Source organism: Carassius carassius, chromosome 19, assembly GCF_963082965.1.
Source record: "Carassius carassius chromosome 19, fCarCar2.1, whole genome shotgun sequence".
In the NCBI taxonomy this organism is placed as follows: Eukaryota; Metazoa; Chordata; class Actinopteri; order Cypriniformes; family Cyprinidae; genus Carassius; species Carassius carassius.
In genome coordinates this window covers 9,621,677-9,644,939 of record NC_081773.1, presented here as the reverse complement: position 1 = coordinate 9,644,939, position 23,263 = coordinate 9,621,677, and the positions used below count along the sequence as shown (strand labels likewise).

At 37.4% G+C, this 23,263-nt stretch overlaps 1 protein-coding gene across 1 annotated transcript in view; it reads right to left on the bottom strand.

The window, feature by feature from the left end:
- Positions 1–23,263, bottom strand: part of pard3bb (par-3 family cell polarity regulator beta b) — a 314,959-nt gene that overhangs the window by 176,647 nt on the left and 115,049 nt on the right. The window contains exons 8-12 of the mRNA XM_059499737.1: positions 20,052–20,177; positions 18,781–19,178; positions 15,716–15,855; positions 15,469–15,597; positions 417–602 (exon numbers count right to left, since the gene is read on the bottom strand). Coding sequence (XP_059355720.1) covers positions 417–602; positions 15,469–15,597; positions 15,716–15,855; positions 18,781–19,178; positions 20,052–20,177 — 979 coding nt within the window. The remainder of the gene's footprint in view (positions 1–416; positions 603–15,468; positions 15,598–15,715; positions 15,856–18,780; positions 19,179–20,051; positions 20,178–23,263) is intronic.

The window sequence follows — 23,263 nt, the reverse complement described above, 5'->3', positions numbered from 1 at the left end:
ATCAAATGGGGCATCCGATGACTCCTTTAAGAAAACAAATGGAGTTGGAAAACAACAGCATTTTCAGAAATTTAAAAACAAGACCATTGTTTTAAATAAAAATCGTTTGCAACAACGCAAACGTCTTTACTGATCAATTTAAATGATCCTTGCTGAATTAAATAAATGCTCAGTGTGGCACCAGACTGTTATGTATGTAATGAAATTCAATAAGGGCAACTCTAATGTTTTTTTTTATGGACCAGTGCTGTTGACAAGTGTCAGGAATGTTTTGACATATTACCTAATGAAATAAAAGTTGGGGTGGATTTTATAGACTGCAGGATTATTATTTCACAGACAATTTTTTTTCACCAAAAGAGTTCAAATCATTATATACGTTACAAACACACACAAATGTGTATGTGATATGGTACCTTAAAAGCTGCTCCTCCATGGATGATGGACTTGATGAAGATACCCAGGTCCTCACCAGTCTCACGGGACTTATTACCCTTCAGGCTGACCCCTAACCCAGCTGAGCCCGAATCATTGAGAGGGACCTCAAACATCAGCTGCTCCTTCCCTTCTTCAGACAGTAGCAAGCGGGCCTGCTCCTCTTTCTGACAGGAAAACAACAATGACAGAAGAGAATGAGACGAGGAAGAAGACAGGTCATTCCATTCAAACATAAAAAAGCCCACTATTTTAGCAGAGAATAGCTCAACCTTTTCATGCCTCTTTTCTGCCTGTGATGGCAATGGGGTCATTTGGAAACATAATCCATTCTCCATTATGGAGTCCACAAACTCAGCATCCCGCTGCATTCACCCTCCTGCTTTCCCCATTTCCTTTCTTTTCTCTTTGCCTGTTCTCTTTCTATAATGATGCCAAAATTACCTGTACATCTCTTCAGCAAAAGTTTGTTTTAAAATTAATGTTAATAAAAAAGGAGGGGAAAAATGACATTATTATATCTGCATGGAAAAAAAGTATTTTTATGTTGCCACGGGAACAGGCTTTCTTTGCAGAGAAGAATGAAGGAGAGCAAATGAAGGAGAAAATGGGTTTAAAAAAAGTCTAAAAGAAGAATGTATTTGATCTATATAATGGCATAGTGTCAGCTAGAAAGAAATATTGAGAGAGAGATGTTGACGCCAAAGTGTCTAACAATGTTTTAATGGTACAAGTTAAACATCTTAATCATTGTCTGAGCATCCTGATGCACATTCAATTGGACATATCTTCAAAAACAGGATTTCCCTTGCTCTTTTTATATATAATAGTTAGGTGTACGAAGTAATTCACACCTATGATGTCTCAGGGGTGAGTAAAACGCAGCCTAATTTTCATTTCTGGGTGAACTAAACCTTTACCTTGTTAACTTGAGTGTTCCTGTAGCTCAAGTGGTAGAGCATTGCAATAGCAAGTGCAAGGTTGGGGGTTCGAATCCCAGGGAACACATGTTAGGAGAAAATTGTTAGCCTGAATGCAATGTTAGTTGCTTTGGATAAAAGAATCTGTTAAATGCATAAATTTAATTTAACTTGGTTGCACCAATTGTTCTAAAGCCAGAACACAGCAAATAGGTTGCCAGCACTGTATTGTGTGTAATCATACTATGGGATTTACCTTCATCAATCCAGGAGCAGCCTTGTCATCTATAAACTAAACGTTTATATCATTACAAAGTATAATTATATAATCACCAGTGTTGGGTAAGTTACTTTCAAAAAGTAATTACTATTACTAAAAACATCATCAATATTGTATTTAAATTACTTAACTAATTACTCTGTCTGAAAAGTAACTTAAACCTTATTAGAAATTAGGAAAATGGTATTGTTAAACTAAATGTGTAATACATTTTGGCAAACATTATGTATATGGGATTCATTTATAAAAGCAAAAAAAAAAAGTCCCTCATCCCACCAGACACCACATGAGAGACATGCGAGGCACAACCAGTGGTGTACAGAATGCCTAGATCTAACAGGAGCCGTGAGAACTGTAAATATTACGAAATATTATTACAGGGATGAACAGGGTTGAGAAGGCCAGCTAAGACGGAGTATGTGTGGGTCAGCAAGGCCTGGTTTATCTCTGTTTACTGTGGGATTGTGGGTTTTTAAAGTATTAGTGTCACGCACTCACAAAAACACGCTCGACTCAGCAACTCTGAGAATTTCTGTGAAGACTGCAAAATACCGCTGACCGTGTGTCATCGGCAAGAAAAGAAAAAAGCAAAGGGTTTAAGGAATTTAACCTTGAGTAGATGGCCTAAATTCCCTTAAACTAACTTTGCCAGAGTGACCAACTTGTACATGTGAGAGGTTTTTATACATGCAAAACAAAAACCTATACAAAAAACTATACCAAAGCCTTTGTCAGATGACCAGAATACACGTGCAAGCTTTATCTGAGTAACCAACCAAATGTGTTTGAGTAACTAAACCCAAACGAACAAACGCGCAAAACCAGCCGTGTGAGGTTCTGAATGAAAACAAAGCTAGTGTATCAGCTGGGGAAATCACAGGGCTAAAGCCTGCTGTGTGTACAGCTAGCAGCGCTCCTGTATGCTAACAGTCGTGATATTTCACAGCCGAGCCCCCTGCCAGGACCCCACTCTGAATCAAAATGCCACATCACATTTCCTTCAGACATTTTCCCCGGCTAGAAAGGGCTTATCAGTCAGCGTGTACCCCTGTGTGAGACATATGTCTCCAGCTCAAGCCTTTCTCCAATAAGCTTTATTGTTTTAATCATTATGACAAGCAAAGTCATTCAAACTGCAATTCTGACAAAGGGCATAAGTGTTTGAATAAGCACCATCTATATGTCTTAGGCTTGCGTTGTCTAATCTGCATACTCAACATCTGTTCCTCCGCCGTGGAAAGCATCTTAATGATGAACAAGACATATGATGTCATCAGCCGAAACAGATGGATCACCGTCATCTATAGGTACAGCAGCGAATGACATTCTGAGGGCTTAAAGATGAGCAGATCCGCAGCTGTTCATTCAGGAAATCACGCCGTCTTCTCATAACCTCTCGCTCGCTCTGTGTCAGTCACTCACAAACACATTTAGGCTTCTGTCTCTATTGTTTGAGAGTGAACAGACAAGTCTCTCAGAATTATTGTGCTCTAGGGAGACAGAGACACCGTATGTGTTTGGTGGGGACAGGAAGAGGAAGCAGGAAGGTTCTCCAGGGAATCGGGATGCCATTGGACCTCTGTGGTCTCTGTGAGAGAGAGCACTTTACAATGGCTACAGTAAAACAAAGCTTTGTTAGGCTACCCCCACAAATAAAACACGGACCATAAAAAGACCTTCTGTGGAAAACTGTCAATTACACGTGATGTATAACTTTTCCACCTGGGGACTAATATTTTTCTGATACTCATTGGGGATTTTGCAGGAACTGCGCAAAGGGTTTAAAAACAGATGCATGTGCCGTTCAAAAGAAACTTGTGCCAAACCAAAGCGGTGGTTTGGAACAGATATCCACATGAAGGAATTATGAAGGTTTGTTATGAATTGGTTTGTTTTTGACCACAACAGTTCTGAAAATGGAGACATGGGAGGATTGTGGGAATGTGTTGCAAAATCTAAAGGACATTCCTTACCAATCATCTGAGCACATCCATTGACAATGTTCTACAACAGAAGATGAGAATTATATGTGCAGGTCAATGACATGACTGTTCTGGATCTATTGAATCTATTTGAATTCCATCATTTGTGAGACAACGTTTCCCTGCCTTATATGGTGTATGGTAGGAGTTGTTATGCATCTTATGAAAGAGAACTGAACGTCGGCAAAGAAGCAGAAATAAGTGATTTCATATGTTAGCAGATGTAAAATAATGCAATCATAAAGCATATAAATCAAAACTGCCTAATGTTACCAAATGAAATGATGATCCATGATATAGTCTATATATATATCTATATATAGTTAGATATTCATACATACATAAAACATTCTGGGTGCCTTTGATCGTGATCAAAAATACTAACAGTGGCTGGCAACTTTAATAATAATAATAATAATTTATTACAATTACATTTATAAGATAATGTATTAGATTCAATAAGTTTATTATTTATTAACTCTACTAATTTTAATAAATTAAAACTGTAATTGTATCTCAGTGATACTAAAATAACACCACTTTATTGCAAGCATCACTCTTATGTAATTGACCGAAATATAATGTATTAAGAAAATCCAGCCCTAATAAAATAAGCCCAAACTTAAATAATCACAACCTTAGCTTCCCTTCATCTTACACAGATTATGGCTGCCAACAGCTGTTTTTCACCGTATGCAAGTTCAGCATTTGCCAGATTTTGATGCTCTACTGTCAATACCACAATCCCCTAAACTAGCCTGTCGTTCCCATACAGAATGAATTGGAAACGCTCGCTCATGCTACACCCACCTCAAACCAATGAACATGTAGGGTTAGCCAACCTCATCACTTCCCATGAGAATGTCCATGTATCAATCCCCTTAATAGGCTACAAGACTCAGCAGTCGTTGTCGTCAGCAAGCCACAGGAATGCTGGCATGCCCTTATTCATCAGTCTGAGCCGACTGCTGCTGCTAATGACCGAGTGAGAGCAAGACACCGTCCCACCAGTTTAGCAAAGCTTTGAAATCAAGGAAAATAAATGCACAAATTCTGTACCAAACCTTGATCTAAAGTGACCGATTTGAACACCACACAATAACTGTTCCTCAATGCAGAGACTCAGCTAACATTCACAGTTGACACCAAGGTATCAAGTGTCACGTGTTTGTATGTTGCTAAGCTTAAAATTCTCAATTTTGCTGAACCGGCACAGGCAAAAGGTTCCAATTTCTATTGTTATTACTTATAAGTTGCTTTCTGTTGGTCAACGTGTGTCCAACTTGAACTTGTTGCAAAATCTGTGTGGGAAAATCTTTTGCACTTTTCCAGATCTCTGTTGCAATAAATTGATTTTGCATGCAAAAATTACAAGAATGGTGATAAATGTGACCGCAACTTAGATATTATTCTGTACTTGGAAAGACAACAGAATACATGCAAATAAGGCAATCAAATAACAATCAATATTTCTCAAATTGCATAAAAATTCAGAATTCTGCATTAATAAAACTCTGCAAACATTTAATCTTACAATGATGTTTTTGCCATTGGCTGCTACATCAGCCTCTTTAAATGTCTTGTACAACTGGCAGCATGTTTTGCTTGTGGGTGATAGTACACACTTGTCGAGCTTGGGTGATATTTCAATTTCACTTTTGTTAAACGTCCCTTCTGGATTTTCTTTTCCAAATAAATTTGCCGTTAGGTCTTTCTTGTGGAAAGTTTCTGCATGACTGCCCCCACAACTGTCAAAACTTGTGAAAGACAAACAAGCTCAGGTGTCTCATTAACGTCTGAGAGTCAGTTTTACACCCACAGTACCAAATGAGTTTAGTTTAACTGCAGGAATAATGACCCCTCTAGCAATATAAATTATAATGCTAAATGTTACCCATTATAATATGAACTACCAGGAATATTTCTAAGGTGTTAATAACAGTACACGCTTGGGAAACACTACTCTAATAAGTGCAACCCAATATGTCAGCTGCTTCTTTTTTTTTAACATCAGTTTGGAAAAGAATTCTCATCTGGAGTGCATTGGTGATGCCTAAAATGCTGTCTAGATAGGCAGCTCTCAAGAGTTTGTAACAGACTCCAAGAAAATGCAAGGTATAACAGGTGTAACAATGCCAAATGTATAATTTGTACCTCCTTGAAATGAGGAAAATCTAGCAAAAGGAAAGCTCAGGGTCAAGGTGCTTGTTCCATCCATTTCCTCTTGATTTAACCCATGGAAGGGGGAAGGAAGGATGAGGAAGAGGTAATGTGGTAGCAAAGCCATCGTCCTTCACTGTTAGTCTATCTGTCATTGACCTGCTCAAACTGCCCCCTTCGGTTTGCCCATAGGATCTCAGGAAATCAGGACTCAAGGCCAGAGAAAGAGTCTGTGACAGATAGTTAATGCAGCAAACAAACACTGAGCTTTAATGGTCACTTTAGCTTCTTTAGTGTTGAACAGACTGAAAAGAAAAAAGAAAGACACCAAAAAAAAAAAAAAAAAGAGTGTAGTAACAGGAATGAACAAAGAGAGACTGTTAAAGGAGGAGTGAGAGAGACACTCCTGGACAATCAATGATGCGATGTTAAACAAGAGCTGAATTGATTCTCTTGATGTTCTTGCCAGGTTAAAAAAAAAAAAAGAAAACAAAGTAAACATTTTACTCAAACAGTGAGGGCCTGTTGCTGTGACGCATTATTAAGATATGATTCAAGTTGCACTTAAATCACTAAAAATTAACTTAAGACTTGATTAAGACTTGTTAGCAAGATTTGACCTGCATTACAAATTACAACCTCTGAGAACAGTGAGCTTGTTGTGATTAATGGATAAACTAGTAGTGGAAGATACTGACTTTTTTGAAGGTTATAATTTATTAGACATAACTGTTCAACAGAGACAGTGTACTAATGGAGGAGAACAGGAGGTCTTGATGCTCAGTAGCTGACATTCTGTTAAAATAAAAGTCTGACACATTAGCCAATGCGAATAATGAAAATGTAAAAAATAGCAAATATCTAGCGATATATCGGCTCGGGTGATATATATTGGTCTTCTATCAGTACAACAAATACGACTGCTACTACTAATAATAACAATAATAACAATAATAACTATAACGATAATGATTTTTAGTATTATTACTTTTATGTCTCCTGACAACTAGGTGGCACTGTGCCAAAACTGTGCAGGTACCCTCAGGGCTAGCGCTTTACAATAAGATCAACTAACAACAACAAATATATTTTTACAGCATTTATTAATCTTTGTTATTGTTAGTTAATAAAAACCTTGTGTAAGTTCACAGTACATTAATGTTAACAGATACAACTTTCAATTTTAATAATGTTGAGTAAGATTAATAAATGTTTTATAAATATTGCTCATGTTAACGAACATTGTCAATTATTGCTACAAAAAAAAATAAAAGTGTTACCCCCTTAGGACATGGTTGTTGTTCCAACCACAAATTTAGTATTGAATATGCTAAAATGTTGCGTAAATATGCAAAGATGCAAGAGGAGAAAAATAAGACTACTTGAATACAAAAGTTGCCTTCACACTTTTGGTGCTTGGTCCTTAATGAACCATTAACAAAGGAATTTGAGACTTCACTTGGGCCCTGCGTCAGAGACACATCTGGTGCCTGGACGTCTGTTTACCAAACCCATCACAAGGGAGCCATTTCAATGAACTGCATCATTCCCAGACAATTTTTAACAACAGACACATTTGCAAACACTCAATGTGCGGACACCAACAGGTGAACAATATAGGGAATGTGGACAATAAACTGCATGTGATCAAAAAACCAAGTGCACTACGGAAAATGTTTGGAGTCTATTTTAAAAAAAAAACGTACTCTCAAAACAACCTTTCCTACACAGTTACTGCATTATTTTTATCCAACATTTACACTGGATGTTCTCATCTCCATTATGCATTATGGCACATAAGGAATTACACATTGCTTTATTAAACATAAAAAAATGAGGAAATTGTGTACTTTCCCCACATAAACAATAAATTCATCTGTATCACTGTGCAAGAAAATTCCAGTGGTCTTCTTTGCCTAAAGGCATTTCAGTTTCTATCCGACAAAGATGTACATTCAACTGAGACTAATTTAATTAACCACCAGCAAAAAGTATAGTGCTGTCATTCACACACAAACTAGAAAAATAAGAAATATTGTATTACCCTGAGTCTTATTACTGTCTCTTTATAATTGACACAGTTTTGGATATTATGCAAAACACAATCCAACTACATAAGTGAGTGCAGCTGGGTTGGTATTAGCTGCAGCAGGTCCGTAAGCACTGCAAAAGCCTGGATAAACAGAGCCGAGAGCCGACCGGCCGGCCGGCATGCTGGGGATCTTCAGGGAAAAGGAGGATTTAATGCAAGGGAGTTTAGGCAAGCTGCACTGGTCAGACATGAACTCACTGAGACATTTGGCCAGATGGGTATCTGCTGATCCTGAGCCGGTGAGGTCATAGTCATGCCATGACAAGTCAATGTGCATTGTGAATGCAAAACTAAATCAAAGAATTCACAATATTGTGTTTCAACAGTGAACTCATAAAGCCATTTCAAGAGATAAGTTTCTCGGCATGGATAGTATTCATATGCTTTTGTTGAGCTCTGATTATACATATAAATTAATATTTAAAATATTTAAATAATTGGTTAAACTAAAAAATTTATTTTTGATGTCCAAAATTAGATACTATTTTAGTATTAGTCAGAGTAAATTTGACCTAAAAGAAGCTATGTGACACGACAAACTTTAAATGATATTTAAACAGACAAGATATAAAATACAATGAAATGATGTGAAAAAAAAAAAAATTAAAGTACAAACTGTACTGATCTATTCATGTTTTTGTCCCACTGGATTTCTGACAAGAACTTTACTCACTAAACAGTACATGTGTTTGTGGATACAGTATATTCGGAGAGTTGTGAAAAATGCAAGCTGCTCTGCAAAGGCAATTTATTCAGCAGGCAAGCAATAAAGGTGAAGCATGCAAAGATGCAAATTCTGTCATCAGATGGGTTCACATGATTTAGGATGAACTGATAAAACCAACTGCAAACCATAGTTCACCGCACTCCAGATCGCCATTACAAGAGTACCCGAGTTTGGAAAACCAAACAAACTCATGTCCAAACCACAAACTGCAGTGAAAGCACAGTAAAAGCTTGGTTGGGCTTTTGTATACAGATAAGCAGATCCTCTTTAATGCCGATTCACTGGTGCTGATAATCAAATCCTGTGAACACACTCAAAAGCACATGACTCGGGCCCGTGGATGCTTTTATTTGGTGTGGATCAAAGGCCCGGTTCTGAAGGGGGAAAATAATCTTGCAAGAGAGAGCTCGTGTTATTGTGCTCTATATCTCCAGCATGTTTTAAAATGATTCTTTCAGTCGGAAAGCACTCTACCACCTTTCAGCAGTGAGCAGGTGGTGAATCAAACAGTCAAATGTGTGTGTGTGTGTGTGTGTGATGATGATGATGAGATGTCTTTGTATGACATCCTGTACATGCATTAAGAGAGAGCAGCAGATGGTAGAGGAAGGTGTGGGATAGAGTCATACCACCATTATGCTCATACCCACCATCTCCCACAGCACATCCCAAACTCACTCACATTCACAGCCTTCTCTCGATTATCCCTAATTTTGCTTTAGAAACTGATTTTGAATAATTTATCTATAATAGGCATATTTTCCACATGAATAGACAGACAAACAGATAGATCTAAAAAACAGGAAAACAGTATAGACAAGTCATTTTTGAGAAACCATCACTCTCATGCTTGTTATACATTTGTGAATGTGAAATAAATTCAATGACTGATACAATATTTAAAATGTTGCTTAAATTCATCGCCCACAAAAATCATTGTGATTGTATGCTAAAGAATCTACATAGTAATAGTATTGCATATGCACCATTTGGCAATCGCTCTCTGGCTTTTACTAGACAAAGCCATCAGTATGGACTTCATTTCACCAAATGGAGCACATAGCCTGATCATAATCAGGTTTGTGCATCAACAAATACCCAGTGCCTTTCATCAGGCCCAATTACCTCTTCACTAGGAGCCGAATACATTTCCCCTTTTAATATGATGTCTCCAAGAGCCACGCGTGTGGTTACGAGAGACTCATGCAGCATACTATAAACCTCTCGGCTTAGGGCACACACGCTCAAGTGCACTTTTTACCCCACGCATGCATATGGAAAGGACCATTCACCTTGCAGACCACAGCATCATTAAAGTCAACACAGGGGTAAAAGCACAGACACTCACATAACCTCTTAAACAAAGAGACTTCTCTACGATCGCTAAGATGCAAGGCAGAAAGGCAAAGAGTAAAGTTTGTCCATGAGTAAATGGATTCGGTTTAAGTGAAGATGAAAGCAAAGCATTGAGACGAGGACGCTGTAAAAGACTAAGGGGTCTGGATTGACGTTCGTAACCTTGTCGCTCAGGAAGCGGCTTTATTTACCCGTAAAGAGGCCCAGACTGGAAACCAGGCTTCGTGGGCCGAGAGACTTCAGAGGGCTGGTGATACCAACATCAAAGGTTTATTGAGGAAGTAATGCAGGTAGTAACAAGGAGGTCTGGATATGAGATTAAGTAGTGCAGAGGCCAGCGTTCCGGCTGGGTTCGACTTCCTCGGTTTGTGTAGGACAAGCCAGAGAGGGGAACGCTGTCACAACAGCATTATCGCACGCGCTAACCGCTCGTCTTCACAGCTGGAGTTCTGGGAGAGATAAGGCTTTGTCAAGGCCCTTATTACCCAGCCTGGTGCCATTGTTAGCAGACTGTTTTGAAGTACACAAAGCCGCCTGCTTGAAGGGGTGCGAGGGTCTTTTGTTACAAGCCCCGCACTCCATTTTTAATCTGCCTCTGTCGTGCAAAAACACTACAAACTGAACAGGAAATGAGGCCTCATTCTTTCTCCTTTGTTCATGGAGTCATATCTAATATCACTATTACTATTTCATCCTGCTGGAGCAGCACTCCGAGCTCTATATCCCCCACTGGGCGGCCGTGCTATTGGAGAGAGATTAGGGCGGACCGTGTAAGGCGTGCGTGAGGTCCTCGGTGTGTGGCTTTTGAAGAGCGACGAAAGGTTGTAAGAGTCTTTGAGCAACAGCTCACCTGGCAGGTAGAAATGCGTCAGGTACTTTAGCGTCAAACCCACCTGCCGATTCTCCTTTCCCCTCTACACATGGGCCAAACTACCGCCGCATGTGTCTTCAGTGAGACATCACTGCACAGTACTACAAGTCTTCATCTCTATCAGGCGACCTCCTTCTGTCCATCCATTCACAAAGCACCATCTCTATCAAACTCTTCTACCTTCTGACTGTCTGAAGCCTGTCCTTTATCTGTAGACTGATATGACTAGTGCTTTATCAGATATCTTTATTTTTTTTACTGGCCGATGAGGATATCTAGAGAGCAGGGTAGCCAATAAAATGGAAATAGACACTACTGTTTGAAAGCTTTCAAAGAAATGTATAATTTTATTCAGCACAGATATATTAAATTTATCAAAATGGATAGTGAAGACATTTAGAATGTTACAAAAGGTTTGTATTTCAAATGAACATGGTTCTTTTGAACTTTCTATTCTTTAAACATTAAGCAGCACAACAGTTATCAACATTGATATTAATAACAAATGTTTATTGAGCAGCAAATCAGCATAGATTGAAAGAATGATTTCTTCATGTGACACTGAAGACTAGAGTAACTCTGCCACTGAAAACTCAGCTTTGCCATCACAGGTATAAATTGCATTTAAAATTTATTTAAATAGAAAACATTTTTTTTATTTTTATTATTTATTTCACAATTAGCCTTAACTATTTTTATATTTATATTATATTTATATTTTATAATATATATTATTTTATCAAATTAATACAGCTATCATTTAAAAAACTACCAACTCATAAAAAAAGAAAATCTTACAAATCCAAAATTTTAATGGTAATCTGTATTTACATTAATTTCTATAATTACATAACTTGATGAAAGCAACATAAAAAAAGTCTCAAAAATTCAGCTTAAGTTAGCAGCCGCTAGCATTTGCTAATAAACTGTTTTTTTCTATGCTCAACAATTTCTTCTACCAACCTTACATTTTATTTATTTATTAATTTTTCGCATTTTGCATTGTTTCTGCTCATATGGGTCTCTTATTCCTCCCTTTGCAGCTTTGTTTCTAAGATTGACAATGACAGCTTTCTCTACCTTCTGTCACCATTTTTCTTCCTCTCAGCCTTTTCCTCGCCTCGATCTACCTTTTTTTCTGTCTCATCATCCGTCACTCCACTATCAGCATTTCTATCTCCTTGCCAGTTTTTTACATTTCAATCACTCGCTCTTTCAGCTTTTGCTCTTAAAATGTATCTACAGTCATCTTTCACTGTCTGTGAGCTATTTTTCCCATACATTAATCTCCCTGACTACCATATCTCAGTCCAGACAGTCCAGTCACACATACAGGTGTCAATCCATCAGTCTGAGTCAAGCAAACAGTTTAGAAATTCAAAGCTCAATTCGTGTCATGTGAAAAATCCAGCTATTGCTCGCTAACCAAAATAAAACCATTACTGTCACCGCACGTAATGAGCACAATTTTGTGTGTTTGAAGATTTTACATTTATTTCAATCCACTGAAGGGTTTTAATCTCCTGCGCACAAGCAGAACTAGTGGTTTGTGGGTAATGAGTCGCAGTCATGCTTCAGACCACTGCATACTAGCTAATCAGTGGCAACGATGCAGTTCAACACAGCATGCATGAGAGCCATAATTGAACAGTAAGAGGCCTAATTCACCAGAGAATTTACTAGAACAATGTGTGAACAAGTGTGAATTGGCCTTAATATGCTGAAAATAGACATTTATTCTCATCATTTACCACAACACAAAAGGGAATGTGGAAATTTCTTTGGGAAACGTTGGTGATACACCACTTTTTGGCAAACACGGATAGGAAAGCGCTCACACTGAGTGAAATATGGCCACAAAGTAATAAATAACATTGGGACTCTTGGAGTGCAATTACATTTAGAAATTATAATTGCTAAAAAAATATGGACGGGCAATTTTTCCGATTTCATTGATTCATTCGAATGAAATGGTTTGTCATGATTTTATTTTTTTATAAATTCAGGAATCACAATTTAGAATAGAAATATTACCAAATGTTATAAGTAGACATTTTGATAATATGCCAATGATAACAGTAAAGAGAAAAAAATAAATAAACCAGCCGCATGTTGGAGGATGTGATTAATCTTTAACTTTTAAATAAAAACATTAACTTTCAAAGATACCATTCAAAGAAATTAAGAAATTAATACTGAATAAATAATTGTGTTCATCTAGAACAAATTGCATTGTTCAAAAGTCACATTTACAGTATAATGTTAACGAAACATTTAATATTACAAAAGTATGTTTCTTGTGAACCTTCTGTTTGTCGGGGGGGGGGGGTTAACAGTTCCAAAAATAGTTTGAATCACTAAAACAATTTTAATAAAAGTCACTTGAGCAGCAAAAAAGCATATTAGGGTGATTTCTGAATGATCATGTGCCATTGAAGACTGGAGTAATGACAGAAATCATCACAGAAATAAATGATATTTTACAATATATTTAAATAGAACAGTTATTTCAATGAGTAATAACATTTTACAATTTGTATTGTATTTTTTTATCAAAAAAATGCAGCCTTGCTGAACATGAAATGCTTCTTTTAAACCCAAAACCTATATTATAATACATTAAACAATACTACATTAGAATGTTATGTATCATGCATTAATTTTGCTGTATATGGCGTGCAAGTCCAAAGACAAAAAGGTAATAGCTCGCCGGATGCCAACTCCTTTGTCCAAATATTCCTCTCATGCTGCTGTGAATTTATCTAAATAAATAAATAAATGAAAGATGTTGACAATGGAGCCTGTAGCTCATTTCCTGCTAGGGGTCAAAGTTTGAGTGGCATTGCTATAGTAACAGTTAAGTGATCGCAGTTCTCAGCATTTGGTTATTTACAGAAAGCGCTGATTGGGGTAGATTTTGGATGACTGCGAGTGACGGGCACTAAGCTGAGGGAGATACAGGAAGAGCCGACACACAGCTGCACAGTCGTAGTGCCTGACTTCACACAGCCCCGCATGCTCCAGCACTTCCTGTTGGAGCGCACCGACCTCCTGCGCTACTTCCTGCACAGCGCTGAATCAACAAGCAGGGATAAGAACAGGAAGTCAAACTACAAGGTGGGCAGAAGGGTGTGTGCAGAGAGGCCAGCGCTCCGGCGGCTGGGTGTGTGGGTCGCCAGGTTCATCAGGAAAGATATCAAAGTATAAAAACAAAGGGAGGGAAAGTTGAGGGGAGAAAGAGTGACAGGTGAAGACGTCTGAACATCCTAACAGACAAAAGCTAGCATACTTACACGTCCCACAGGGGTTGAGACAAAGGCAGGAAGCTCTGGACTTCCCGTCCTCAAGGTCTGAGGAACTACAGCGTGACTATGACTTTCCAAGGCAAAGACAGCAAACAGAGGCCCGTTGGGCATTGGAGAGAGACATGACAGTGCAGAGGCATTCCACCGGGACACATGATATCACTGCAGATGACCCAAATAACATGCCATTACATTTCCTGTTGGTCTGAAGCACAGGAATTGCCCTGCCATAACAGACCTTACAGTCTGCTGTGGGGTGGTTTGATTTGGTGATTACATATATGAGATGGTAACTGAAGGGCAATAGGTTTGACCCTGCCAAGATGATGCACTGTGCTCTTGAATGAGACACTTAAAGGTACAGTTCACCCAAAAACAAAAATTATTTCATAATTTACTCGCCCTCATGTTGTACCAAATCCACAAGACTTTTGTTCATCTTTGGAACCCAAGTAAAGATTTTTTTTAATTTTCATTCATCATTTTTGTCCATCCACTGAAAGACCACACAGCCAAAAATTTCAAGCTTCAAAAATGTAAACACATCCAAAAAGTAAGCCATATGAAATAGTTTAATCAGAGACTTTTGAAGAGACATGATGGTTTTATATGCTGAACATAATTCATTTAGGCTTCTATTTGAATTCAGCTTTGATCAACACACATACATATGCTGTATACATCAAACATGGTTGACACATGAGAACCAATAAGCTCTGTTAAAAATGGGTTCATTTGTGAACTGAAGATTACCTAAAATTCTACACGAGTATAAGATGACAGCATTTGAATTACATTTATTTTTCTTTTTAATTCCATATTTTTCCTTCAGGACTGTCCCTGTAGAAAGTGTCAAAATAAAAGTGTTTGCTAAATACTACTTATGTTGGGAAAGTTTGAGAGGAACACGAGCCATGTAAACGATCCCAAAAACAATAATGTGAAAAAAGGAGAACACAGATATTGGATGGTCTATAAATGGAAACTGAATAGCTAAAACTCCTGGTAGTTTGCCCTACAACACCTTTTTTAAAACACACCGTCATGGGAGTTTGAAGTATAAATTAAACCTATAAGGCTGAAAAAACTATTTTTATAAATTTAAAAATAACTGTAAAAATAACTGTTCACAAGCAACTAAACCCGAATGGGGGTATGTTTTGTATATAGTTACATAATCTTGCAGACAATTCATGCAGTGGGAAGGAAGAAAAGACCAAGAGAAGAAGAGACTTTAAGAAAGGTTTATTTGCTGCAGATAGGAGGTAAATGACATGGTGTCTGCCATGGGACTGATGACTGAATTAGAAGCATTGTAGTTAGACAGAGAAGACTCTTACCAGTTCACGTGGAAGGAACATCTCTTCCTGTCTGGCCACAACCAGACACACACTGTCCCCCTGCTTAGTACCGCGTAACATGGCCACAAGTTCCTCCTGAGAACGGCTGGTGATGTCCACACCGTTCACCTGAACACACACATGCACTCGGTTACAATGGATTTCATATGCACTTTCACACTTATGTGAAATGAAAATGATTTGTCTAATCTTGAAATATTCCATCTTACTCCAGAAAGAGACTCACTTCTAGGATCCTGTCACCTGACTGCAGACGACCATCTTTGACAGCAGCTCCTCTGGGTAGGATGTTTTTGACGAGGATGGGACCAGGCCCGTGCACAGAAGAATCTCTGGTCACAACAGTGAAGCCTAGACCTTCGGGACCTATGTGAAGATTGAGATAGATCAAGATTAAGGTGATTGATGGACAACCTAAACCTAAAATTCTCTTCCCAGTCAGCACACTGTAAAAATATCACCAATTTGTCTGTAATAGAAGCCATCATTTAGAAAGTTGTATTTGAAGTGTCATATGGGTGTATGAACACCTCATAACATGTCATATTTTAAAAAGAGATCCAGTTCAATAAATAATAATTTATTGAAGGTTTCCACAAAATTAATAAACAATGAGAAGACCAAGAAATGGGTCTTAAGCAGCAAATCATCATATTAGGATAATTTCTGAAGGAGTCTAATGGCTGCTGAAAATTCAACTTTGTATCACAAGAATAAATTACATTTCAAAATACATTAAAATTGAAAACAGTTCCTTAGTTTGTGATAATATTTTACAATATTACTGTTTAATCTGTGGTTTAATGAAATAAATGCATCCTTGGTGTGAATTGGTGGACTTCTTTCAAAAACATTAAAATATCTTATCGCCTAAAACTCTTGAATGCTACAGTAGGTGTATTAATCCATAGCAAATAAGATGCATTAAAACTGTTGAATTAAATGAACATCTATTTGACAGTATTTACTTAAAACGGACTAATTTCCGGTTGATTCTCACCAAACCCCACAGATTACATTAAGAACGCTTGGAATATAGGCCACGAGATGCATAGGATGATTTTTCGACAGACTTGCATCCGCTTGAAAAAATGTGTGTGTGTGTGTGTGTGTGTGTGTGTGTGTGTGGGTTATGAAAATGGAAGGTTATAAGCCTTTAGAATAACAAGGTGAGTAGTTACCCCTATAGTTCACACAGTTCCAGTAAGTTGCAATAGGTTAAATAAACTCAGTAAATTAAACAGCAGACAAGCGCGACTACAGTCAAGCGCAGACCAGTACTGAAGTGTACAGCAGACATAACTTTGTTTTTGCTGTGTTTATTTAATGAATATTGAGTAAGTCTATTATAAAAAAATAATACTGTCATGTTCTTTCTTTCTTAATTTAAATTCAACAAGCCTGACACACAACAGAAATATCATTAACCATATCAGGACGACATCTGGAAGCTGACATTTACACTGTTCAGATGAAATCCAAGTGTTTCCAAAAAAAAACATTTGATTAGAAATCATTCTCGTTTTTTCTTTCAGTCCAGATAAAAGAAGGGTATTAAAAGAGTAGACTGCTGTCTAGCACAGGTGGTGGTCCATTTAAACCACGCTCCCGCCTTGACCTGTGCATATATTGCTTCTTACAGCAGTCTTGATGCTGTCATGGTGACTGATAGGTAGATTAGAGAACAGGCTACAGCCCCCAGTGTGACACGAGGCACGTCTTTAGGGTGGATATTTCCAGTCCTGTCCCTGAGCTCAGGGATAAAATGATGGACAGAGCTTGGGGGAGAAGAAACTAAAGACTAAACCGCCTGAGGGCCAGTGGTTGTTCTTTAATGCTCCCTGCATCAGACTACAGAGGACAATACAAATTGAAGCCAGTCTGTGGAAAAAATGAGCGCAGCTGGAGCGTTCAGATGGCATTTTATGCTCGTCATTTAGCACAATCGTTTTACGGTCAGCACTTTTTTGTTCCAGCTATGAATTTATATCATCATTAATGGCAGAATCAATAAGAACTTAATAGACTTTGCAGCCTGAAATTATAGCTTCATTCACTCGGTTAGACTGCCAAAACCACTGACTACAAAGTTGACCAATGTTATAGTGAGGGAGAGAATCATTTTAAAAAGAAGTACATTCAATTAAAAGATCTTGCAGGAATTTCTTTGCTATTTTAAAATGAGACTTTTAATGCACTATGCAATAGAGCCTGACCAATTTATCGTTTTGCCAATTTTATCGGCCAATTTGAGCCTGTCGCAAATATATCTGCATACGCCGCAGATATGCTGAGACTTAATGATATAAAGTAAATAAACAATGTCCCCATCTTTAACTCTCACAATAAGCTTATCATACTCGTTTGCTACAGTAGGAAGGCCTTATGGTTTACACAATGCAGAAAACGCGGACAGAATCATGGAATCCAGTTATAAAAAAAACTGAATTTATTGTACAACGTGGAATTTCATGGAAATTGTCTTTTGTGCATGTATATGTGTTCATGTGTTTATGTATATATATTCTGTTTATGTATATTATGTATACTATACAGTACAAATGAGAAGTGTGTCCAAAATTTTGACTGGTACTGTACTATAATATACTGTACAAAAAGAATATCAGCTGATATATAAATAGAAGACTTTTTTTTTTTTACTCTCCTTAATATTGTATCAGCCCCACAAAAAAACATATCGGTCAGGCTCTACTATGCAAGCACTTAAATGTTTTAGGGTCCAAGGATACCCAAGGGGTTAAAAAAAAATCTAAATATGATTTTAGATAAAATAAGATGACAACATCTCAATCCTACATGCAACATTTAAAAGAAAAAAAATACAATGCTACAAAAAATAAATAGTTCCCTTTAATATATTAGATGACAGTAAACTTAGGTATAAGTACACGATTAAAAAAAAAAAATTAGGGAGACCATCAGAAATCCCCCAAATGTTGTTCCAAATGATCATACAGCTGGCTGAACAAAGAATTTCTAATTAAATAATACTGAAATGGGTTTGTGCATTCCCAGCATGCATGGAAACAAAGGAACAAAGATGGCATAGTTCAAGTCACATATTATTTGTCCTACAAAATTCAAAATGATAGACCAATATATTGTATTATTTTGCATGTAGTAAACAAACTTATTCAAACTGACAAGTCAAAGTATTGTTACTTAAGACAATTAAGACAATACTTGAAAGATCCTAAAAATCTTAACACATCATGTTGTGTTGAAATTTTCTCAATTCCTTTTTTACAGTGCATCTATCCCAGTTTTTACCTTTCTTAAGGTCAATACGGAGCCTCTTTCCACCTCTTTTGTTCTGGTTTTGTAGAGGTGATGGTCCCAGGCTGTTTTTCAGGAGGGGGATGTCAGCACTTTTGCTTCTGGGGGTGGGTGAGAGACTGAGGGGTAATGGGGAGCCAAGAGAGCGACCCTCTAGACTGCTGTTGGACTCCTGAAACTCAGCTTGCCATCCTGAGGAGGACTCCACAGGCCTCACGATTGGCTTCACCTTCAGCGGTGGAGGGTCTTTGGTCCGTGTGGATGTGTCAGGGTTTTCTGAGTTGAAGAGGTGGCTGATTACACTCTTCTCAAAGCGTTCTTTATTAAAAACTGGAACAACTTCTAAACGAACGATAGATGAACGCATGGCTTGTCGGAATACTTCCTGTGCTCTGGTAAAAGACAGAGGGAGGAAGAGATAAGGGACACCGGAAATATAGAAAAAGCAATTAATAGACAATAAATTTTTTATAATTACTTGCAAGTTGTTTGATGAAAAAAAATGAACCTGGAAACTAAAAAAGGTGGAATTTGTAATATATTGAATAGTCTTGGTTTAGATAAAACTCACTCTGACATTTATTCTGACAGCATAATTGGGGTTATGACTAATGAGTCCTACGCATTACAAATGACAAAGCAATCCACCTCCTTCATTTATGCCTGACTGATTTAATTTAAAAACCATCCATCCATCCTGAGCATAATAAGATTAATGTGACATTCTATTGGATAGAAGTAATTCTTCTTAGCGCAAATATGTATATATAATATATGCATAATGTACATGATGACCATGGGGCAACTGGGTAATGTTTCAACAGGTATGGCAAGGTCCTCTGACCGAACTTTTGGTTCTCTTCATACTATGATCATAACTAATGCAAATCTAACATTATATGTCCCAAAACCCAATGGTTGGTCAGATCCTGACAGCTTTGGCTCAGGTAGCAGATCTCTAATCAGCTTGAAAGTGTGCAGTAAATGCAGTGTAAGAGAAGAAGATCTGCTGCACACACAAAACACAGCACAGTAAATGACCATGACTGCTGGGTGGGCTCTGTTGCTGTGAGTGTTTTTCTGCTTTTGAGACCAGTCCAGAGTTGATAGCCATAAATAGAGTACAACAATGGACACCATGCTTGTTTTTACAAGCATGAAATGAACAGATAGGGCTAAAACTAAGTATCACGATAGGAAGGAAATGATATCAGGAGGTGGAGACACAGAGAGCAGACTAGAAGGTGAAAAAGTAAGAGACTCACTGTGAAAAGGATTTGTCCATTAATTCAGTATCATTAATTTTAACGATACACTCGTCGTCCTGAAAGATGCCTTCCCTTTTGGAGCGACTGTTTTCTTCCACTCCTCGAATGTGCAGACCCAGAGCCCTGAGAGAGAGCAAACCATAAATTACCAACAAAATAGAGCACAACACCAGCCAGCAACTGGCCATGACAGGCTGCGCTAATATATTATAATAGAACAAAAGTACACGGAAAACACAATAATTAAACAGTAATTACATAATTACAAAAAGCTACTTATTCAAGTAATAACATCAACACAGTCCACACCAAATTAATGTAGAGAACTTTCTCTTATATGCATTTGGCTTTGTTAAATTTGCGTTCCAGATCTGTTTGAGACATTGCCTCCTCTAAAGCTTTATCTGCTGATGTCATTTTTGAACAGTAAGTGCTTCACACACTTTCATCTTATATAATGTAAGATTTATTTTTCTTTTTTCTTTTTTTTCCACCCATTTTATTAATTACATCTATAAAACCTTATCACTACTTTACTAATGCTTAGATTTTTGCCCTCCAAAACACCATGAAAAACCCACATACACAGTTGCTTGGCAAAACACAAGGCATAAGCGCTATGGCTGGCAGTGATAAAGACTATGAGGCTGGAGAAACTCATAAAGCAGGAGCATGAACGGCAGATGAGTATTAATCCCTCAGTCTTCACCCGCAGGCGCTGCACACAAGCACATTCACCCTGAATAACACATTTATACATTACAGTGGGCCGTAGCAGTGTCTGCAGTCCTATAGAGGCTTGGACAAATTATGGAAGATATCTTTGCAGAAATTCAGATGGACGTTTGGGGAGACACACTAGACTGAAATGGTTTTCTCAGAGAGGTGATATTTGACTGGAGGGATAAAGGCTGAGGTTTCGGTAAGTATATGAAAGAGGCTAAGTATATTCGTCTTTAGCTGCTGACAGGCATCTTACAGCAGGAGCCATAATAACCAGCCGTTTATGATTCTACACATCACTAAAAACATTCAGATGTCCACATCTACAGCACAGATCAGCTTCAACTGCTATTCTATGTGGCCTTACTTTTGGGTACGGTAAGATTTTCTAAATGCTTTTGAAATAAGTATGTTATGCTAAACAAAGATGCATTTATTTGATAAAATGCAGAATTAATATTGTAAAGTTATTTTATAATTTAAAATAACAGTTTGAATTGGTTTTATATACAATTTATTCCTGTGATGCAAAGCTAAATCAATTTCAGCATCAATACTGCAGTATTCAGCATCACATGATCCTTGAGAAATCATTCTAATATGCTGATTTGCTATTTAAGAAACATTTCTTATTATTATCAATGTTGAAAACAGTTGCTGCTTAATATTTTTGTGGAAAAGTTTTCCTGGATTCTTTGGTGAAACAAGTTCAAAAGGCATTTATTTGAAATATAAATATTTTGTAATATTTTCAATGTCTTTATGTGATTTTGATTAATTTAATGCATCCTTGGTGAAAATTATTAATTATTATGGGTAACAATAATGTCCCCAAACTTTTGAACAGTAGCGTATGCCAGTAATAGACCAACCTTAAAGTAGACAATTGTTATTTTAACACATTTAAAATATAACACATTAAACAATTTATCATCAGATTCCACATTAATACATTATCAACAGATTACCACCTATTATAAAATGGTCAAATATTAGCTGGCACATTACGTGTGGTTATTTTCTATCAAAAAAAACTTTCTATAACAAAAAGAACTGAACATTTACATACAATAAAGTAATACACAAAAAAGTATAAAGTAAAAACTTCACACAGTTTAAAGTACAAAAGAATTATTAAGACCGAGAAGTATCACTTTACAATATGATCTACAAGAAGATTTGTTAACCTTAATGCATTAACATTAATAATGAGCATCAGCTACTAGGGCTGTCACTTTTGAGAAAGATCAAATTCAAACGGATATCGAATATCATGCAATGTATTCGAATATATTCGAATATCTACGGAAACCTACATCTTGGATGTCCTTGAGGTAAGCTAAAACATACCAAAATTTAATTTGAAAGTGTACTATCCCTTTAAGTGCGGCTCTCTTTTTATTTACAATGTTCCCCGCGGTGGAGAACACACGTTCAGAGCGCACAGACGTGCTTGGCTACTAGCTGTTATTCGCGTGATTTGGTCATGGGCCTATTGCTACTATACGTCTAGAGTGCCCTCTACTGGATAAGATGGCAAAGAATAAAATAAAAAAAAACTGTCTAACCATAGACTGTAAAAAATGCGCTACACATGACATTTAAAAAAAACGGATATTTTATTTATAGTTCGATTACGGATATTTCACGTCATGTTCGAATGCATATTCGAATATCGAATAAAAAGTAAGAGCCCTATTAGCTACATTTGCTACAGAAATTTTGTTTGAAAATACAACCATTAGTTCGTTAAATGTAAGGATATTGTGCATATCCATTACCGTGATATATTACCTTACAGAATACAGGCACATGTCTAGTGATTACCCCACAAATCATTATATAAAGCAGCTCTTTAAACAACCAAACCATAAACTGTAAAATAGTGTAATCACAATAAAATCATGAAAACCATAAAAAGCAGTAAAACTGATACATCTATAGCTAAAGATACAGCCTTTCTCCAAGAATATGTTACCACTGCAACTTATTATTCTGCATTCTCAACTAGTCACCTAGTAAATTTAAGAAGCCCTAATAAAAACTAATAACGTCTCCTATTATCACCTTCAGACTAAATAAAATGATCAATAACAAAAACAAGTGTGCATGAAAGCTCTCCAAAAACACACCAGAGGTCAGATTAGCGGTTTGGAATTTGGAGAACGATACAGGTTCTGGAGTGAATTAGCCTTGTGTTGGTGTAAGACGTGGGTGTGTGACCTGCTAATGCTCAGGAAGGATCTCTTCACCCCTCCATTAGATGTGCTAAAGGCTTCCCGTCCACATGTAGTCATTCTGCATTAGCTAACTGGCCTGTTTACGTTATCGCTCGCCTCACCAGTGGAGAATATTACGGCAGTCTTAAGATGGGGTGACCTTTGACACGGAGGGAGAGAGGGGCACGGCATGTCTAAAGGAAACAGATGGAGGTTACGGCCTGTGGGAGACTTGAGTGAGGGGGATGATGGAGAGATACAAGAGGA